At 38.4% G+C, this 22,013-nt stretch overlaps 2 protein-coding genes and 1 pseudogene across 2 annotated transcripts in view; 2 read left to right on the forward strand and 1 right to left on the reverse strand.

Annotated features, from left to right (window-relative positions):
• Positions 1–8,289, forward strand: part of LOC125314035 (disease resistance protein RPV1-like) — a 147,636-nt gene extending 139,347 nt beyond the window's left edge. Inside the window, exon 4 of the mRNA XM_048275493.1 lies at positions 7,973–8,289. Coding sequence (XP_048131450.1) covers positions 7,973–8,151 — 179 coding nt within the window. The 3' untranslated portion in view covers positions 8,152–8,289. The remainder of the gene's footprint in view (positions 1–7,972) is intronic.
• LOC125314374 overlaps positions 1–22,013 on the reverse strand; it is a 413,124-nt pseudogene that overhangs the window by 11,762 nt on the left and 379,349 nt on the right.
• On the forward strand, positions 8,159–9,742 carry LOC125314036 (putative adenylate cyclase regulatory protein). The gene has a single exon (XM_048275494.1). It carries the CDS (start codon positions 8,159–8,161, stop codon positions 9,740–9,742), a length of 1,584 nt encoding a protein of 527 aa, XP_048131451.1.

A 22,013-nucleotide genomic window follows, 5' to 3' on the forward strand; every position in this document is an offset into this window, starting at 1 on the left:
TATACGGCTCCTCGAGCCCAAGGATTTGAGAAATCTTCACCGGCATTTGGTCGGTGGCCACATGAGAAAGTGCGTGGACACATGACGTGTTGATCCACAATCGGTGACCATAAATAATTCTTTCTGTTAAGATATATGTCTCCAAAAAGGAAACTTTACTAATCAAACATGGAGCTTGCTTGTTAGTCTTTCGGAAATCAAATCATCCACATTAAATCCGTTGATTTTCCACTTTTCCTTCTTCTGTTACGCTTCAACTCGCTCAAACCTAATTCCGATACCAATTGTTGCATAAACAAGCAATCGAACAATAAAATAAAATAGACAAAATAAGAAAATAAATCGGATAATAGGTTTATATGCTTCGGTCGAGTGAAATTCATTGCTGCTCTCCGTCTCGATCGAATCACATAAATTAGGTGTCTCATATATTTTACTATTCTATCTATTTTCTTATTCGATCACTTGTTTCCGCAACAGTTTCGGTAATTGCTTATCGAATACACATAAGGCCATAAGCGTAAAATCTCAAATGTCCGGAACACTAGGACCAATTTGATGATTCAACATCGATCGATTAGGAGTTTAGGTTGGACCAAAAGAAAGGAAATTCTATATGAGATGCCTTGGGTATCGAACTCATGCCACGAGCCTCCTCTGCGCGCACATCCGTGGCTTAATCGATGATCCAATATATTTAGTTGCTTGTACCAAGCGTAAGCGGGTCCCTCTCGTCTCGTCCCCCTCATCCCGTCCCTCTCACACTCGCATTCATTCGATTCGTTTAATCGGTTCGTCTCCGGTTTAATACGCCGTTCGAAAATGTCCAAAACGAAAGTCCACCATTTTAGAAAAACATCCATATAAATGATACCTACTAAATTCCGCAACGAATCTAGGAAAGAGACACGTAAATTAAAAAGACAGTCACGTCGCCAGGCTCGGGCTCAGGCTCAGCTACGCGCACCTGAAAGAGATTATTTATTGGTTCAATTAATTACAAATTCTAATTATTAATTTGTTTTTGGTTTTTTTTTGTTAGGAAATCTAATTGATTATTGGAAGCAGTGAAGAGAGAGAGAGGGGGGACCGGAGAAGACTCTCTTGCAATTATTAAGCTACAGCTACAGAGCTACTACAGCTACTAGTACTACACATGATGGCAACGACCCTAAGCGCGTGGTTGACCCGAAACGCGTGGTTGAGTTATGGGTACAAGATTCTTTTGCCGATTGGTTCCCATTATACAAATCAACCCACAAGGAGTGGGATTTGGCAACAACAAGGCATTCTCTGTTTCCTGAGAGAGGCATTCTGGGCTTTTTCCTCCGTCAGACCTGAAAGCGAAAATCAAGGCCAGAGTCTGAGCAAAGCCGAAATGCTTCGTCGCACCGGGCTTGCATTTTATGTTCTCAATAAGAAGAAAGCTCGTGCGCGTAGAAAAAAAGAAGATGCTGATACTGGCGCACCTGGTTCGATGACTCCGCTGACAGAAGCTAATTCTGATGGATCTAGTTCGTTGCCGACAGAAACTAATGACGGTGGATCTACTTCGTCTCCGATGGAAACTAATAATGGTGCATCTACTTCGCGTCCGACGGCATCTAATTCCGGTGGATTTAGTTCGTCTCCGACAGAAGCTAAATCTGGTGGATCTAGTTCGTCTCCTACAGAAACAAAATCCGGTGGATCTAGTCCGTCTCCGACAGGAATTAGTAAAGGCGCATCTAGTTCATCTCCGACAGAAACTAACAACAGTGTATCTAGTTCGTCGACCACGACTACTGGAAACCGCTATGAGGTGTTCTTGAGCTTCAGAGGCCCAGATACTCGACATGGCTTCACGGATCACCTCTACCATGGGCTCCTTAATGCTGGAATTGATACTTTCAGAGACGATGACGAGCTCTCTCAAGGCCAGGACATCGGACCAGCGCTCATGGAAGCCATCACGAACAGTCAGATCCTGATCCCCATTTTCTCCGAGAGTTATGGTAAGAGCAGTTGGTGCCTGGATGAGCTGGTTCAGATTATGGAGCGCAAGAATAATAACGGGCAGATAGTGTTGCCTATATTCTACAAAGTGAAACCATCTGACGTGGGACATCAGATCGGGAGGTTTGGAGAATTATTTCATGAGCGTGTGGGGCGTTTGCGTGGGACTGGGAGGTCTTCTCAAGACCTGGCGAATTTGGAGAAGTGGAAGCAAGCACTCCTTGAAGTCAGCAAAGTGAAAGGATACGAAGCCGATGGGTAAAATTTTTCACCGAGACATTCTCTACTTTCTTTTAATGTGTGTGGGTGTTTGCTGGTTGTTCTTACTCTCACTTGATTCATTTTCGTTCCCTTTTTTTTTTTTTTTGTTCAGTACGATCCTGCAATGCATGAGTTCCATAAGTTATTCTCATTTTTTTTTTTAAGTTTTGCGCTTTAATGATGTTGACCAATCTAGTCATAGATTTTGTCGTCACGATCCCATTGGAAAAAAGATTTTGTTTTAATTAAACTTCTACTTTTACATCTAAATATTTTGTAACATTATGCTTCTTTTTTTTCATGTTTATAGCGTACGTTACATTAATCCTCGTCACGCACTTTTCTAATCACGTATTTATTCTAGATTAATAGTACGACTTATTGGTGATTTTTCACTTAAAGCTCATAAGATCATATATCGTGCATGATGATTGTCAAAGCCATAATTCTTTGTCTTCCCAATTTACATTCATTGAGTCACTAATATCGTTGATTAGTTGCTATTAAACTTATTTTTACAAAAGAACTGTTTCATCGGTGATATATGGTGATGGTAATTATAAAAAAGGAAAAAATGGATTATTTTTTTTTATATGTTTGTTTAAGTAACTCTCAACTCATTTTCCTATCTTCAACAGGTAATTTCTATCTCATGAACCTGCATATATTGAAGCAATGTCCTTATTTTGGGTAAAAATTACTCTTCTACTTTCATATAAAACCGATAATAGACACTTGCAATGAAAACCGATAAGAACACAAGTCTAGAATAATACTAAATTCACAGCACGATTAGAAACTTGCAATCGTGTAGCGGAAGCAAGGAGAAAGCCTCTCGGTTGCAATTCGGGTAGTTCACAATACCACAATCCGAACAACTTTTCTGATTGGCATCGCAAGACCTGAAATTATCTTATATCAAAAGTTATAAATTGCTTTTGCTTATCAAATGCTATTAAAAATTTCAAAGTCACGTCCACGTCATCCCTCATACCTTTGACAAACAACAAGTTTAAAATTTGACTCAAATCCATAATAGATACAATATTTAATATTCATAACTCATACCCTCCAGCTTTTTCTGACTTAATAAATTATGTCGTAGTAACAGTGGAATGAGGGGCAAGCCATGTGAAGCAACCACCAGCATTTCCCACTTTACTTTTGGCATGTAAGATAATTTATGGAGGTGTGAAAAAATGATTCTTAAAGTTTTCAATCAATATCGATATTTATGTATTATTATTATGCTCTCAATAGATAAACGATTAGAAAATTATTGTTGCCACATAAATGAACTCTTGTCATTTGACAGGTATGAAGCAAACTTGGTGAAATTGATTGTCCGAAATGTGTTGAGCAGACTGAAGAGAAAGTCCGAGTTGGATATTTCTGAGAATTTAGTCGGAATTGATAGTCATGTGAACCGTGTTATGGAACATGTAAGTGGTAAATCTCGTGCCACCCTATTTATTGGCATTCATGGAATGGGAGGCATTGGTAAGACTACTCTTGCTAAAGCCATCTACAACAAGCTTTCCGATCAATTCGAGCACCGTAGCTTCCTTGCTGATATAAGGGAATCATGGAAGTGTAATGGCGTACATTGCTTACAGAATCGGTTAATCTATGATATATTGAAGAGAAAAAATGAAGTTCATAGTGAGAATGAATGGACTAAGGTCATCTCCTCCGTCTTTAAACATAAAAAGGTCCTCCTTCTTCTTGATGACGTGGATCATGTCAATCGGGTGAAGCGTTTGGCTGGTAATCGTGATTGGTTTTCTTCGGGAAGTAAGATCATTATTACTACCAGAAACGGGAAGATTCTTAAAGAAGTTGGTGTGGACTGCGCCTATAAACATGAGAAAATGGATAAAGACCAAGCTTTGATTCTTTTTAGCCAACATGCGTTCCGAAGGCACCCTCCTCCAAGGGAATTTGAGGACCTCACTCATGAAGTTGTATCTATCATCGGAGGGCTTCCCTTATCTCTTGAGGTTTTAGGCTCATCATTGTGCGCAGAAAAACCAGAATTCTGGAGAGGTACAATAGACAAGTTAAAAAAAGTGCCTCCTAAGGAAGTGCTAGATAGGCTACGGATAAGTTATGATATATTAGAAGATCAGCAAAAGCAATTATTTTTGGATATTGCTTGTTTTTTCATTGGCACCGACAGAAGAATTGCATCCTACATGTGGGACGCCCGTGGCTTTTTTCCCGAGGTGGAAATTGAAGTATTGAGATACATGTCATTAATAAAAATTGAAGATGATCATAAGCTTCAAATGCATGACCAACCGAGAGATCTTGGTAGACAAATAGTTCGCGAAGAAAACCAGTGGCCCGAGAATCGTAGCAGGTTATGGGATTATGAGGAAATCTGGAAAGTGCTAAAGAAAAATAAGGTAACCTTTTCATTTGTTTTTCTCACTTAGTTAGTCCATGTTCTACTATTAGAGTAATGTTGGTCCATTGCCCTTGAATGTTTGATTGACGAGATTAGAAAGTAGGGAGGTTGCTCTCTCCGAATGAGTATCGTAGTGTTAAGAGCTGAACTTCTATAACTGCTTCATTTACGTCTTCGACATGCAGTAAATAGCTTGACTAATGATAAATCATAGAATTATCATATCTAGATGTTACAATTAATATAACAGGACTAGCGATGCCCGCATGTCCCATGAAATTTTAGTCATTTGTCCACAATGTAGAATGGAAGGGATACTTATTTTATGTAATATTACGTTAGGAATTCCATTTACCAATATTCATAGGACAAAGACTATTTAAAACTTACCGTATTAGATCATAATAGAAATTCTTTATACATATATGTATATGTACGTATTAAGCGTATTTTCTGCATTGACCATTAAAAAGGTAAATTTTACTTTTTCTACATAAAAGGTCCAACAGATGAATACTCTAAAATTTTATTTTAAATAATTAAGGATGTGATTGTGTTTGAATTTGCGAAATTAATCCTAATTATAACTACTACTTTTTATTTATCATTTGATTTGACTCAAGTTGTTGCTCCATAGCCTAGCACTTATTTGCAATGTCAAGGTGCGACCCATGTATAATCTCAAGAGCCAATTCATATATTAACAAATTCAAAGCCAGTGTCTATTTATTATGTCTTTCGAACTACATGACTAAATAAACTAAACTAACCAAAAGAAAAACCAATATTTTCGACCAAAAAAAAAATGAAAAACGAGTATGCTATATATCTCATATACAAATAAATTGGTATAGCTAAATTAAATTTTACAGCTGAAAAGGTGCATTTTATATAATTATTTCAGAATTTTTGGCATGACTCCATTTCGTGCTTCATCCATAGTACCATCATAAAAAGAAGCCCAGCCTTTTACATATAACATTACCTATCGAATTCATGGGATAAAAGTCACATTCGGCGTCAATTCTTCCTGTTCTCACTTTAAATTGCCTCGCATCATCCTCTCATTGTACGAACATTCACAATGAACCACGTTAATAGTGACCACAAATGACTTCTTCTTTTTTCACAAAAAGCCAGAAATTTTGTAAAAAAATATCATAAACAAAGTTTGTTGACAAGATTATAAAATAAAACATTTACATGACCAATTGTACACGTCAGCACAGTGAGCAATGTAGGTTTAACCCCGGCGATTTAACTATGATAACGGATGAAATTTATAATAGGTATCATCTTTGGTCTACATTTAAATAATTGAACTATTTTTATTACATTTGAAAGGTTATGTTGTTTTTGTCGTAGATGGCGAAGGTTAGGCTTTATAGAAGTTTGAAGGTTTTGCTCCTTTTGTCCCAAGTACAAAAGGTTGGGCTTATTTTCGGGTTTTGGCCAAACTCTAGCTATCAATTTTTTATGGTGGAACCGGTTAAACACCACAAAAGAAATCTTGTACAACATTGTGAAGTATAATGAAAAAAATTTATGGTTGAGCCTCACCAGTGGCAAGCGAGCTCGCCCTCACCGGCCTTTGCCTTTGGCCAATCATTGATCGGGCGACCGACTGGAGGAAGAAGGCTAAGCGAAAAAAGAAAAGCAAAGAAATAAATGGTAAATAATAAATAATTGAAAAAAATATTATAATATTATTATAAATTATAACGTTAGCACCGGCCTGTCAACTTTAGCCGGATGTACTAAATAGACTTGAATTCAAAAGATTTAGGACTCAATTGGTAAAAATAGTATATTTATGACCGAACCGGCACAATTGCAATAGGCTTAAAACCTTTTTTTTTAAATAATAATTTTAGATTACTTTAATCGAATATAGTATTAATGGACATTGAATCGTTGCATACGGGGAACGGAAAAGATTCAGGCCATTTATCCGAGCAAAAGCAGCTCAGAAGGCTCCGGCAAAATAGTTGAGCGAGATGACAACATTTACACAGGAGAAAAATTCAAGAATTTGACAGGCCTAAGATTCCTTCACATGGAGGGAGGGGCACATCTCAGTGGAGATTTTAAGGACTCAATGGAGGGGTTAAAATGGCTTCAATGGGAAAACTGTCCCCACAATTTTGATGTGAACAATTTTCACGCAACGGAATTAGTTGTACCGAAATTGCCACGTGGCAAGATAAATGAAGGATGGGGAGGATGGAGTTCTTTCAAGGTGAGAACGTCTTTTATTTTTATTTTTATTTATTTTTCTTGCTTTCTGTTGTATCATAATCACTCTAGACTAACCCCTTAAAAGCATAAAATTATTTGTTTCACCGGATGGCGGAGGAGCTCAAATTTCTCGACCTTTCCCAGTGTGAATCCTTGGAAACTACGGAATTCCTCTCGGCTTTTAAGAATTTGGAGGTTTTGATCCTCAACCACTGTTGGAGATTGCAGCAAATCGACTCTTCAATTGGAGGCATGAAGGCCCTCCTTCGCTTGGAGTTGACTAGCTGTTCGAGCCTCACGAAGCTTCCGTAAAGGATAGTAGATTTGCGGAAACTAGAAATTCTACATATTTCTGGCTCTGGCATAGAAGAATTACCCAATGATATTGGGAGGCTGAGACAGCTCCGAGAGTTATGTGCTTCACATTGCAAAAATCTCAAAGGGGAAATGCCAGAAAGCATGGGGTCTTTGGAGAATCTAGAAATTCTAAATATTTCTTGGAGTGGTATAAGAAAATTACCAAAGAATATCGGGAGGCTGAGAAAGCTCCGAGTTTTAAAAGCTTTATATTGCGAAAATCTGAAAGGGAAAATGCCGTAAAGCATGTGCAATCTTTCATCCCTACAACACCTTGATTTTGTTGGCTGCAAGAAGCTCCAATCGCTGCCGGACCTTCCTTCCAGCTTAACATATTTGGGCGTCACCTGTCGAAGTCGCAAATTGCCTTCACTCTCCCACCTAACCCGTCTCAAGGAGCTAAGAGTCTGCCACTGTCAATTTCTCCAGTGCATCCCGGAGCTTCCACCAACAATACTAAAGGATTGAGAATGGTCTCAAAGCAATCGACAGGTGTTGAAGAATCAGAATTACCACAATCCCTAGACACTCCCTTCAAGTTGGAACTCTTGGAAGTCACTTTTTGTAAATCTATTGAAATACTGGACGTTTCGCAGTTAATCCATCTAAGGGCATTATTTACCATTCATTGCAAGAATTTACTTGCAGTTCGAGGTCTTGATAGATTGAAATGTTTGGAACGCTTGACTATCACGTTCTGCAATTCACGTTTGGACCTTCCACACTTCGGACGTCTGAAGAAATTGGATGTTCGTGATTGCAAAAAGTTAGTCGAAATTCAAGGTCTCGATACGTTGATGTTCTTGGAAGAGCTGAGCATCTCCAAGTGCGCTTCAATTGAAAGACCGCTTCTTCCAAAATCCGGGGAGTTTGAAGATATTGACGGCTAAATCGTGCATGAACTTAGCCGAAATTCTTGGCCTTGATGGGTTGGACTTCTTGGAAAGTTTGTATCTCTTTGAGTGCGCTTCACTTGAGGAGTTACACCTTCCAAAATCTGGTCGCTTGAAGTCATTAAATGTTACTGGTTGCAAAGTGTTAGCTGAAATTCAAGGTCTCAATAGACCGACGGGTGTTGAAGAATCAGAATTACCACAATCCCTAGACACTCCCTTCAAGTTGGAAATCTTGGGAGTCACTCTTTGTGAATCTATTGAAATACTGGACGTTTCGCAGTTAATCCATCTAAGGGCATTATTTACCATTCATTGCAAGAATTTACGTGCAGTTCAAGGTCTTGATGGATTGAAATATTTGGAGCGCTTGACTATCACGTTCTGCAATTCACGGCTGGACCTTCCACACTTCGGACGCCCGAAGAAATTGGATGTTCGTGATTGCAAAAAGTTAGTCGAAATTCAAGGTCTCGATACGTTGATGTTCTTGGAAGAGCTGAGCATCTCCGAGTGCGCTTCAATTGAAAGACTGCTTCTTCCAAAATCCGGGAGTTTGAAGATATTGACGGCTAAATCGTGCATGAACTTAGCCGAAATTCTGGGCCTTGATGGGTTGGACATCTTGGAAAGTTTGTATCTCTTTGAGTGCGCTTCACTTGAGGAGTTACACCTTCCAAAATCTGGTCGCTTGAAGTCATTAAATGTTACTGGTTGCAAAGTGTTAGCTGAAATTCAAGGTCTCGATATGTTGGAGCTCTTGGAACGGCTGTATATCTCCAAGTGCGCTTCGGTTGAAAGGCTATACCTTCCAAAATCTGATAGTCTGAAGGAATTATATGCTAAATTTTGCGAAAACTTAGTCGAAATTAATGACCTTGATAGGCTGGAGTCCTTGGAAAAGTTGAATCTCACTGGGTGCATTAAAATTGACACGCTAAAACTTCCAGAATCCGACAGTCTGAAGATATTGGAGGCTATATCTTGCTTGAAATTAGCCGAAATTCATGGCCTTGATAGGCTGGAGTTCTTAGAAATGTTGGATCTCACTAGGTGCGCTTCAATTAAAAGGTTACCAAATTTATGTTGCTCCGTCACCTTGAGACGGTTGAGTATCAATGACTGTGACATGCTTCAGGATATTCAGAGCCTAGGGGGATTCCCATCCTGCGAAAGTCTATGGATTGAAGATTGCAAGTCCTTAGCAGCATTACCGAACTTGTCAAATTTTCATAATTTACAAAAATTGTTCCTGTCCAACTGTCATGAACTCCGGGTGATCCCGGGGCTTGAAGAGTCAATATCTCTAGAATGTATTGCTATCTCAGGATGTTCCTCGATTGAGATGTTACCAGATTTGTCGTCGTGTACCCGCTTGATGAGTCTGATTGTGCAAGATTGCCAGAAATTGACTGAGCTTCAAGGGCTCGAGAAATTGGAGCAACTAGTGGAATTGGACATTTCTGGATGCAAGTCACTCGAAACAATTCCAAAATTATCTGGAACACGACTTTATCAGAATTACGAGAAAAGACCATTTGACTCAGGTGGTCCCAGAGTGATACAATTTGGATTTTCGTATGTTTGACTTGGATGAGTCAGATTACCAGAGATGATCCACATTTTCTAAGAAAGCTACCTAAAGCAGGTTACTTGCCTTTGCTCTCTTGAGATCTACCGCCCAATTTTCATTTGTATTTCCTGCTTGGATTTCTTTCAAGATTTGTGATCTTGTCACTAACATTTCCTGGGAGAAGATGTTCATGGAAGTTAACGTGTGCCTTGGCAAAATGATTCTGCTTATCATGCCAAAAATGGAAATAGATGAAAAGGCTTCTTAAGCACATCATCTATCATTAGTCTTCGGATAAGATACTTCATCCTATGCCGAAAAGATAAAGATTCTTTTAGCATTTGAAAGATTCTGGAACGATGGAAGTACTGAATAAAAAACTGATGAAACTTCTTTTTTTTATTCTGTTCAGTGTGTCCGTTTCTTCAACAATGGCTGGTTTTGCACTTTGAGTCATTGGCCTTATGTCATTTTACTTCTTTCGCTTTTCCTAAACGTGCTAGGCTTCCTTTTTCTGAGAGAAACCACTGTAATTGCCAATCTAGTTCCGATTGCGTCCGATGGAGAATTGGACGAATATAGAGGTGAAGTGCTTGAAAGTCTAAATGAGAACATGATGTCGAACTAAGGAGTTGTTGTTCTACTGAAAAATGAAGAGTGAATGATTGTTGCAAATAAAGAATTCCAAGCTGATATCAGTTGAATGGAGGGACTCTTAGTTATAGGCGTGATAGGTTCCTATCAACTCTTAGACAAGGTAGGTGCCTTTAGGTGATTTTTTCCCTGACTTAACCTGCAGTTACCGTCGCGTTTCCGTTCTGGGTACACACATTTTAAGTGTCCATAAACATAAAGAACTTGAATTGGTGGGGATGTCATTTATGATAGATAGACTAGCTATGTCGCATGCAGAAATTCTTGATGCCCACTTGGAGTTGGTAGGTTTAGGCCCTGCAGAATACAATCTCAATGCTGTCAGGCATCTATATTGTTTTCCTTAGATTTTTAATCCTGACTCTCACCATGTAATGCTACTTCTGGCCACTCTTCTTCCTCTTTTTAACTGATTGAGCGTTCCATGCAAGGAGATATCTAATGTATACCACATTGTATAGGCTGGAAAGTTTCTAGCATTCTGTGCTACTTGAAGTGAATTTATCTTCTTCTGATTACAGAGGGGCATCTTGTCGCATCATTTTGACTAATCAAGTTCGCTGGTGGGAGTTTAACTACTTGTTACTAGGATATCCCAAGCTATGCTGCATACTTGTATGACAATCTGGTCGAGAGGGATGGAGTTAGGAATTGGGGAAAGCACGGAGACTAGGAGTATAGAGGGAACTGCATCCAAGTATGTTAAGTTCTTATATGACTCTTATCTCTTGCTAATTCAAATTCGTAAGAGCTTAGGATTAGATGTCTAGCTTTGGCGGTTCTTGATATCTATTCCCACTGGAAAAATTTAGAGAAGAGGCATTTTTTCTCGAGAAACATCTGATTGCTTCAGGCATCATACGGTCTTCTGGATTTGGAGAACATATTGTTGAGTGCACTATAATTCTTGAGCCAACCTTTGAATGGTTTCCATTGAGATCCTAAGTTGCAGAGTAGACTTCTGATCCTTGCCTGAAGTAAGCTTTCATGGATCCACTCCACCTCGAGGTTCCAATGCGGAAAAATGATTCATTTCTGGATTGAGATAATGGATTGGACGCTGCCAAAAAGATATACATCACCATCGCTTTAGATAATGGATTGGTTGATGCTGCTGCTTTTCTGGTTCTCTTAGACTTCTACAATTTTATTAACCATCATCCACTTTGTGAAACGTTTTGCTCGGAAGAGAGTTTTTCACATAATACATTATGAATGTTATCTTGCTAATCTAGCTTTCTTTACTTAACTATGGATATGTGGTGTGCTGTTGCAGCAGTTCTACATGCTCTGGTATAATACTTTCTAACCTGGTATAAATGTTAAGCAGAATGGGAAACTGTTTAAGAAGCTTCCAGTCTCATGCGACAGCTGTAGTGTGTCTCAACTGGGAGGAAGATGCCCAAGTAAACAAAGTATGCATGTTTCAACTTAAAAGTTGATACGACTTCTTGATCTTGATTCTTTATATCTTACTTGTTATTTCTAATGCTTTCTTTGCAGTTGAGTTCCAAACTTAGAATCTTATTTCACAGCCCAGCAGCTTTAATATGGTTGATGGAAGATTTTTCGAAATCATCAAAGGATCAGGAGCTCAATGTTTCTTGAACTTATCTGGACTCTGACAATGCATCCTTGGAATGGTAAAGGATGTTTGCATATACCTCCTGGTCCTTGTTTTGTGGATTTGGCTCTATATAAAGTAAAAGCTTGGTATATAATATTTCAAAGCCAAATTTGCAAATGTGGATAATATTTTCTGTTGGAAACAGGAACATCAAATTGTGGTGTTGCTAAATAAGATGAATGATACTCATGAAAACTTGGAAGATTCTGGGATGACGATCTTGCAGGCCAGTGACTTTCCGTTTGTGCATATTGCAGGAATTACTTGTGCAAATAACTGGGAGGTGTACAAATTGAATGTAACTCATGATATCCTGAGTCCTATTCCGATCATGTCAATTCACATATTTAAGACATTGATGAACAAAAAAAAAAGAAAAAAAAATAGCATATGGTGGATCTGGTTCTTTTTCAAGTTTTAAGAAGTGGCTATGGTCGGACCGGGAACCAGAACTGTCCAGTCTAGTTTCCTAGCACAAATAGTGTTTGTCAAGAACTGGTGGTACTGACCCTGTTCGACCGGTAACCAGGTCTACCTGTCAACTGATATCTAGCAAACCTGTCAACTAGTCTGGACCAGTTCTGGGCCTTAAGAGAATTTGGAGTAGTGTTGGGTTGGGATTTGGAAGTCCAACCTCTTGCGACTAACAAGCGTGCCAACCATTTGCTTTGTTGTCTTCTTGCTTCAATTTGGGGTGGATAATTTATTTATTGACCGTATTTTCCTAATCATTAGAAAACAGAACAGGTTGCTAGTAAGATGACATCAAGCGTGTGTAATGTTTTAAGATGCTATGGTATCTGCCGACTCACTGGGCTTCTTTTGCTTGCTTGCAGACTCACTGTGCTTCTTTTGTTCTGAGCGCGTCATCTAATATATGCAGAGTATTCTGTCAAATGACATCACATGCAATCGTTTCAATCGGTCGAACTGGTACAGCATGGTTCTGAAGATTTTCTCTTTTAGCTTCTTACCATTTCCATTCGCAGTTTTGGATGTCTGGAAACTTTTTGTTGCCCATACTCTACCCTTTGTGTATCAACTTTCAATAGACTTGCCAGTGTCGGTAACAAATTTATCTTGTTGGCTGGGTGGTGGAACTGGATTAATACTGTCCATGCTCCTTACTACATTTCCACTTAGAACCTACTCTTAAGTTTAAATGGGACTGGCATAGGTACATTGCGCCACTTTAGTGGACCACTTCATGTTTGTTCCTACAGATTGAAGAAGTGCAAAAGTATGCTCGAAAGAAGAATATTTTTTCAGTCCAAGAAGTAAAATGCTGAAGCATTAAATTTTCCCCTAAATGTTTCAAACCAATTGAGAGGACAAAGTGCGAAAGGGGTGAATATATAGTCGCCAGACAAATACAAAAGGAATAATCATCCTCTTATGGTAGGTGCATAGCAGTCTGAGTTACTGACTGAGAACCGCTATGTACAAGTTCATGATGATAGATCCTATCGTGGTCTCTAGCATAGCAAGATACTTTAGAGCATTCATAGTATACATGCATGCCATAGCCTCTTTAGGCACACAAAGGCTTGCTTCCCGCCTGTGTCTCAGCATAGTGCACGTATTGTGTTTTTACTTTTACCGAAAAAGGTATCTAAACATCAACGTTTTTTATGCCCATGTATTCAGGGAACAGCAGACTGAAATCAAGTTGATGTTTTCTTGGCAACAGCAAGTAAAGGCGTGGCTTGTGTTTCAAATGCGAGAAAGCGGGCCCTGGTCTATATACTGGACGACGATGAAGATGAAATCTCTGATTCAGAATGACCATCTGTTCAAGAATTTGCGGTGGTTACACTAGTGTTGCTCCTGTGGGTGGACCTCTAATACTTGAAGTTGCAGACGTGAATATGAGAAGCAATGCATGTGGGGGCTTTCTGACTGAAGCTCTTCGACACCACCCTTATTGAAAATTCTTAATTTATACCGGCCGTGTGCCTGTTCTGCTTGGCGGGCATTTGTCGAAGAGAAACATGGAGTAAAAGGTAACTATTTGTCTGTTAACTCAGATAGAATCGACCGAAAGATGCTGAGTCATGGCTTCTATCTGTTGCTGTCTTCATGGTAGTGCTGCAAGCTCTGAGACCTCCTCAAGAGTGCGAAGCTTTTGCTTCATCTGTATGTATTTATCATTTTCATGTGTAAGAGAACCAAATGTTCGGTTTATATTTGTTTATACTTTGGATTGAATTGTTCACGTAGTGTACTCGACTAACGAATTTTGCATTTGAATATTGAAATCTCTGACCTGACATTGACTCAGCAACTCCACATGTCAATGTTAAGCGATGCATCCGATCCGATGTACAAAATACATTCTTGTGTGGAGCATGACAAGCAGATATATGATTTAAAGGTGGCAATAAAGAACATAGGCTAAAAGTTTCGAGGACTGAGAAAACAAGAAGAGAAGGCCAGGAAAACAAATACGATGTCGACAGATCTAAAGTAGGCAACCAAGCTTATACAAAGGAATATCGATGATGACGGGGCCAAATACAGATAAGTAATTAACATGCCCTCAATCGGTGGTTCATCTAACTGCACAATTCTGACACCACTCTTCCTGACGAAGAACGCCACTGCATCACTGCCTTCATCTTGAGCCAGCCACGAACACCTTCGCTGGTACCCCTAACAAAACCTTCATCACATGGTGGGTTTTGACTGAACACACCAGCCAGCCAGCTCTTCGAACTGTCATCTGAAACGGGAAAAACTCAAATTTACTGTTAGCCAAGGAAAATGGTCAATTGTACGTTTTCCATCACCCGTAAGCTTCAGTAAATGAGAATGTTCCCCCTTCCAGTCAGTCCGGAAGCTTTGGTAACTGAGAATGTTTTCCGCTGATTCGAAGTATTTTACCTTTTTTCTGTCTTTTCCGCTGAGAGAGAAAGCCAAGATTGAACGTGGCTGAATTGTAACAGGACAGCAAGAAACACCAGAGTTGTGTGGTGGATGACAAAGCTGGTGTGGAGCGCCGATTGAATTTTGGTGGTAGACGCAGAGAGGCTTTAGCTTGACGACAAGAGAGACAATCAAATCCTTGATCTTGCTTGTGAGAACCTTCTATTTGGCTCTTAGAAGTACCACAAATTTCAGAGCGTGAGCCGACCCCTTGCAACGTGAACGAAGCCTTATATTTATAGAGCTTGTCTCGGCAATCCTAGTAAGAGTAGGAGTCAATTTGGATCATCGAATAGAGAGTTTTAGTCAGAATGGGATCCAATGTAAGCCTTAGATTTTAAGAGTTTGCATCCACTAAAAATTTCTGTTATTTTCAGCCAAATAGCGATAAAATTTTAGTTTCTTAAACTCCAGTCTCCATTTTTTTTTTTTGGGCTGAACTCTAGTCTCTAGTTAAGATAAGACTCTTTTAATAAATTTTGAATTTTGACCTTAAAAGAGTCCTAATCTAGCTAAACACCTATCAATTTCGGCCAAAGTAGATGTCATCATTGGTTGGCGAAATTCCCTCATTGTATGGGCTACCTCACACAACTTCGGGATTGATCGGGCCTTATTTGATGAACTAACCCATTAAATTAAAAGCCTTTTCTTTAAGCGGTGCTCGTAATGCAAAATTCTTTGGTCATAAATGCGGTGCTTATTTAAAAAGTAAAATTACGAAAAAAATAGAGTGAAAATTAGATGGTCGATGTGAAAAATGAATTGGGAGGACAAAAACTAAATTTAAGCTTAGTGAAAAAAAGGTGTTAATTTATGCATAACCCATTCAGTATTTCTTTTTCTCCTCATAAAATGCATGTTCGTCCTATTTGGTTCAGATTTGGAGAAATATCTTTGACAAAATACAAATATTTTTGGGCTAAAGGCCTTTTTCAAGATGCAAGTAGTATTTGGTAAAGTGTACTTCCAAAATACATTGAAAACAACTTTGATGTAAATGCACTTTGTAAAAAGTACACTTTGTAAAGTACACTTACTTTTTTTTTAAAAAAGAATTTTTACTATATAAAAAAATTTAAAATTACACTTACCAAAAAAATTTAAAATTACTTGCGTCGGCCAATAGTCGATGGTCAACGGGCGATGGCCGGCGGCGGGTGGACGACGGCAGGCGGCAGGTGGGCAATCGACAAGCGGCGGTGGGCGGCGAGTGGCGATCGATGGGTGACAGCGGGCAATGCTAGGCAACCGCGACAAATGGCGGTCGACGGGAGATGGCTGGCGGCGATTGACGAGGAGCGGCGGGTAGCAATGGGCAATGGTGATGGTGGCAAGTGGCTGTTGACGGGCGGCGGTGGCGAGCAGCGGCGGCGAGTAGTGGTCGATGGGCGATGGCAAGCGGCAACGATGGTGGGCGGCAGCGGGCGGCCGCAAGCAACGGTGGGTGGCGGTGGTTGAATTAAAAACTTATTTCATTTAGGCTCTATTTTTTTCCTGAAAAATGAACAAATCAAAAAAATATTTTCCTAAAATGATCTCTCATATCACTCATAAAAATGAATTAGCCGAAAAAAATTTCATTGTCCATGAAACAATGAGACCAAAGGTATTATCCACTATGAAACTATTTTCTACTAGGTATTTATTTCAAATAATTTAAGCCATCATTTTTATGAAAATTTTTCAAATTACTCATTTTTTGCCAAACAAATGGAACCACACTTTCTCTAATTAATCAATCCTTTTCCTATTTTAAACTCAAGAAAAAAAAATCAATATATGTTTGCTTGTCCATTGTTTTGAAATTGAAATTAAAGACAAAAGTTAAGATGATAAATGAATAAGCTGAAACCCATCCATCAAATTCGAGCCACATGGCAAAACTATGTCATGGGTATTGCCATGCGGCAATCATAGAGGAAAAGTGAAATGCCTCGTGGCGATCCCAAGAGCAAGCATTCTCTCCTCTCTGACCTTAATTATACGCAATAGGTTAGCATTTTCTCTCACCTTTAGTATTATAATATTATAATGCGTCAAAGGATGTTTTATGATTCTTAATAGTAAAAGTTTGAGATTAGCATCCTTCTTTGCATTACATAGAGGGATTTGCATATGCCTTTCATAGCAAGGTCAGTTGTCATGTAGCGTAAATAGAAGTGTTTAGGCCCATTACATATTGGGTATGCCAAAGAAGTAAATAAATAAACTCGGTCTATATGGACCCGCACCCTCTTGATCAAAATAGGTTTTCGCAAGAGGGAGTGCAAGTAAATCATTTTATTTCTTACATTATTATTATTAACTGGGTTCCAGCTAGATAAATGGCTGGTGAACATTATTTTTATGCGACTTTTATTATCAGGAGTTGGTTCGACCAAAAATATAAAAAGATTACTAACTGGGTTCCAGCTAGACGAATGGCTTTTGTTCTAGGGGAAGAATTTTTTAAGGGTGTTTTCGGTGGAAGATGTGACGGGGATGATGCGTCATCAGTGACGTCTTCTCTCCATGAGAAGAAGAGGCCTTGACTCGACTCATGCTGCCATCTACTCTTAGGCCATTTTTGTATGAATTTAGAAGTGTTGATTTTCGAAAAAAAATCAGATTGAAGATTGAAAATAATAAACTTTCCATATCTGAATATTAAGCGTGCTACAACTATTTATTAACAAAATGCAGTCTTTTTTCCTTTTTGATCGAAACAAAATGCAATTTGACTGATATGTTTTTGTCATTTTGATTTGGATCGAACATGTTTTGGTCATTAGCACCTGGAGCATGTGAATATTGCTCGTTGGTTTTCCTTTCTTTCTTTTTTTTCTTTTTTAGTAATAGAAAGTGGCATAAATTTATTTTAATCATGGGTTAGGAATTCTCTAGAAAGACGTTAAAAGATTTCCACCAATTAAAAAGGTTTCTTCAGGGTAGTGGTCGAATAATCCTTAAGCTGTGGTACGTAATATGCAAATCAGTAGCAGCTGTTTCAACTAGCCCTCAAAAAACAGATTTCCTTCAGCTTTTTCGTCAGAGTAGTGGTCAATTTGCCAACTCGTGCGATACGGTTTATTATTTACTTCTGTCTGTACGTACGCTTCGCATCAAGCATCTTCAAGCAGCATCTTCTTTCCTCCTGTAGAAACGCATGATCCGTATCTCAATTGAAAGGAGTAGCTATTACCTATTAGTAAAAGATAGCAGAAACCCATGATTGCAAATTAGAAGACACAACACACATACACACTCTCTCTCCAAATGGTGACCTATGTTATCCCCCCACGCCGGCGGCTGGGGCCGATGGCGTACCATTCGGGTAGCCAAGATAATGCTGGTTGGACTTAATTGGTAAAACGAGAAATGATTTAAAACTCAATTAAAAAAAATTAAATGATTTATGACTTGATTGACAAACAATGCAATAGATTCATGACTTTTTTTTTTATATAATTCTCCCCATGGTGATTATATATAGGCTTATACATTACATTCATGTTTGATTCTCCGTAGGTTAATGTATGTTAGGCTTAGTACTTTTAACTTGCTAGCTAGAGTTGATTTGCTTTAGAGAATAAAGCACTCAAGTCGTCGATTGAAATGTTATATGGCACTCAAATCGTGCTATAATTACTATAACTTATTATGTGTCAACATGTCAAGCATTGTCCAAGAAAATGCTCATAAAATACATACGAGGAATTGGTCCACCTAGATCAGTTCGTTTATTCAGCCTGCTAGCAAGAAAAGGTTTGGTTCCACATAGATAGATAAATGGCTGGTGAACTTTGGTTTTGTGCGACTTTTATTGTTAGGAGTTGATCAAATTTTTGCTCTTAGTTTAGGGGAGGGGAGTGTTTTCGGTGGAAGATGTGACGGAGATAGATTTTTATGCACGTAAATCATATGTCATCAATGACGTCTTCTCTTCATTAGAAGAAGACGACATGACTCATGCTGCCATCTATTCTTGTTTTTTTTTTTTTTTTTTGGGGGGGGTAATTGATTTTTTTGGTATGGCCCTACACTATTTACAAGCCACCGTGTGTGCTTTGGCATTAATTTATAAGTGTTGATTCTCGTAAAAAATCAGATTGAAGATTGAAAATAATGAAGTTTCCTTATTTGAATATTAAGAGTGCTACAGCTATTTATTAACAAAATCCAATCTAACCGATACGTTTTTGTCATTTTCGTTTGGGTTGTATATGTTCTTGTCATTGACTCATGCACATTAGCGCTGAGAGCATGTGAATATTGCTTGTTAGTTTTTTTTTTGGATAAATGCATTGGAAGTCTTAAACTTCTCATGAAGGAGCAATTGAGTCCTAAAAACTTTCAAAAAATGCAATTAAATCCTAAAGTATATCGTAAAAGTACAATTGAGTCTTAAAACTTTCAATAAGTACAATTAAATTCTAAAACTTATCAAATTGGTCCCGTTAAGTCCTTCCATTAATTGCATTTTTATAAATGAATAGACACTGAAAATTGTGCATAAGATACTCACGTTAACAATTTTCCTAAAGTCTCCTCTTTCTACATTATTGTGTTAAAGGAACCTTCGTTTACACTGATCCCTATTGAATGAGCTGTAAGAAAGGTACCCCGTTTTACGTTATTCTAAAGTCAATTTGCCAACTTGTTTAATATAAGATTATTACTTAGTTTTGTCTATATGTACGCTTCGCATCAAGGAATCTTCAAGCAGCATCTTCTTTCCTCCTGTAGAAACACATTGCGTGTTCCGCAATTGAAATTAGTAGCTACTACTTAGCTCCATATCCACAAGGTATCATGCAGACAACTATTAACTAGAACTCGGCCTTGTTCAAGCACGGACCAGAGACTGTATAATTCCACTCCCTCCTTATCTTCCCAAAAATAGATATTCAACCCAACCTCAACAACAACAACATCATATCAAGAGAGAGGGAGAGGGGGGAGAGAGAGAATGGAAGGAGATAATAGGAATGAGGCATACAGCGCATACAGAGAGTGCTTGATTAGAAGGATGCTCTCTCCATCGTTTAGATTTGTTTGTGGAAGTCTCTATGGATCAACATGAATGAGAGTGCATCTCACCTTCGGATATCTCCGGACTTGCCATCACATCCTTATTACTCATCACTTATTTAATCACTACTTAAGCAAGATGTGGTTTATCCACTTTTCAATTGAAGAATTTAACCACCCACTGTCTTACTAACCATCACAAGAAGAATGAATAACATAGCTTTAGGATATGTTTTTTACATTAATATTGCATCCTAAAATTTCTCTAGTTTACTATGTGTTAATGTGTCAAACATTGTCTAAGAAGACAATCATAAGGAAAAGGGCACACAAATATGTGCTTGATTTGGATTATCTAAGGAAATGAACTTAATTTGTTGAAATGTGAAAAACATTTAGCCAATTTAAGCAAAAGTGGAAGGTTTGTTCATGTTGGGACCATACGCGCAGCTTGTACTCTTCTAGATTATCATTTTGTCCAAATACATTAATAAAAAGTTATAGTGGAGTTACAAAATCTACCTAGAAAAGAAATAAACAAGAGGAAAGACCCCAAAAAAAAAAAAAATTGTTGGGCATTTATGTGTTAAAGTGGTATCCATTCTCCACCATAAAAGAGTAAGGGCAATAGGCATACCCACCCTCATACTAGCCGGCCACATATGAACGTTCAACACAGGCTGCTCTTTGGTTAGTCCAAGAACTAATTAACTATATCAACGGTCCATGCATCATTATGGTTTTTTTGTCCGGATGCATTGCAAGTCGCCGTCCTTTTCCTACTATATATTTAGAGAATCATCCCTATTATAGGATTTGACATTTTAGATTGATTGTACAAATTTTGAATTGATTCAATCATTGATTCAATCAAGCCATAGGACTAGATCTCCAGTTCGCATAATAGGAACGAAGTTATTTCTCACCTATTATATATTTACAAAATCATGTCTGCCAAATAAAGGCAAATGTGTGTACAAAATTACATGTCACCAAAAGTTATTTCGACCCGTTCTCCATAATAGACTGTACTAAATAGAGGGATTGAAAGTCCTAAAAGTATGAATTGGCCAACAGGGCCTTCGACTATTTCCCCTAAGGAGTCGGGGTATCAAGCACGTTAGGGTTTTCTACTTCGCTGGTAGCCGACCCACCGATCGCGAACAACCCAAGAAATTTTATGTTGCTATCAATGAATTTCTATTCGGGGAGCAAAAATTTTGTGTTATTATCAAATGCGCTTATCCGCTTAGAAACTCATCCAAAAGATATAAATGAAAAAATCTATTTCCGGCCGGAAATTGATTCCATAATCAAAATGGTTATCATTCACGCTCGGTTTTTACAAAAAGAATTTTGGGAAAATTTGTGAATGGATCCATATTTATGTGTTTTTCAAGACAAAAAAATTGAGGCAAAATTCATAGTAGATCTGAAGTTGAAATTTATTTAGAAAATTAGGCCTTTTGTATGGATGGGTATCGTGTTTGGTTAAAATCACCGTACCTTCTCATTAAAAAAGCTATTATCAATCTATAGGTCTAATTTTGTGAGTGTAGGCATCATATAAGCCCGTGCTAAGCATAATGAACCAATAGATTTGGGAATCACTCATACTAGACCGAATCAGTCAACATGGTCTGGTTCTTGAGGGCTCTGGTCCGGTTCTCGGTTCCAGAGGAATGGATCACCCATACCGGACCGAATAATATTTATATTTTTAAATTTCCTCAATGTAAACCTAAACCTAAATATAATATTTTTGTTTTTTGTTTCCTTAGTGACGTTTTAACGACAATACGATACAATTAATGAGAGGTGATCCGATGAATATATCATTAGCGAGATAAACTTAATGACACATCACAAAACAAAAGTAACCAATCTAATGATTGGACCGTCGAGGAATTGTATTGCACCGGTTGGTCCCAAGATCATCTGGTTCGGCTCTCGTTCTCTAAAATTGGAAACTAGTCCTTCTGATCTAGTTCTCAATCTCGGGGTGGGACCGAACGGACCAATCACCCTTAATACAAGCTTGTACACATTCTTTCTTCCGTTTACTCC

This window comes from Rhodamnia argentea, chromosome 3 (genome assembly GCF_020921035.1).
Source record: "Rhodamnia argentea isolate NSW1041297 chromosome 3, ASM2092103v1, whole genome shotgun sequence".
Taxonomy (NCBI): domain Eukaryota; kingdom Viridiplantae; phylum Streptophyta; class Magnoliopsida; order Myrtales; family Myrtaceae; genus Rhodamnia; species Rhodamnia argentea.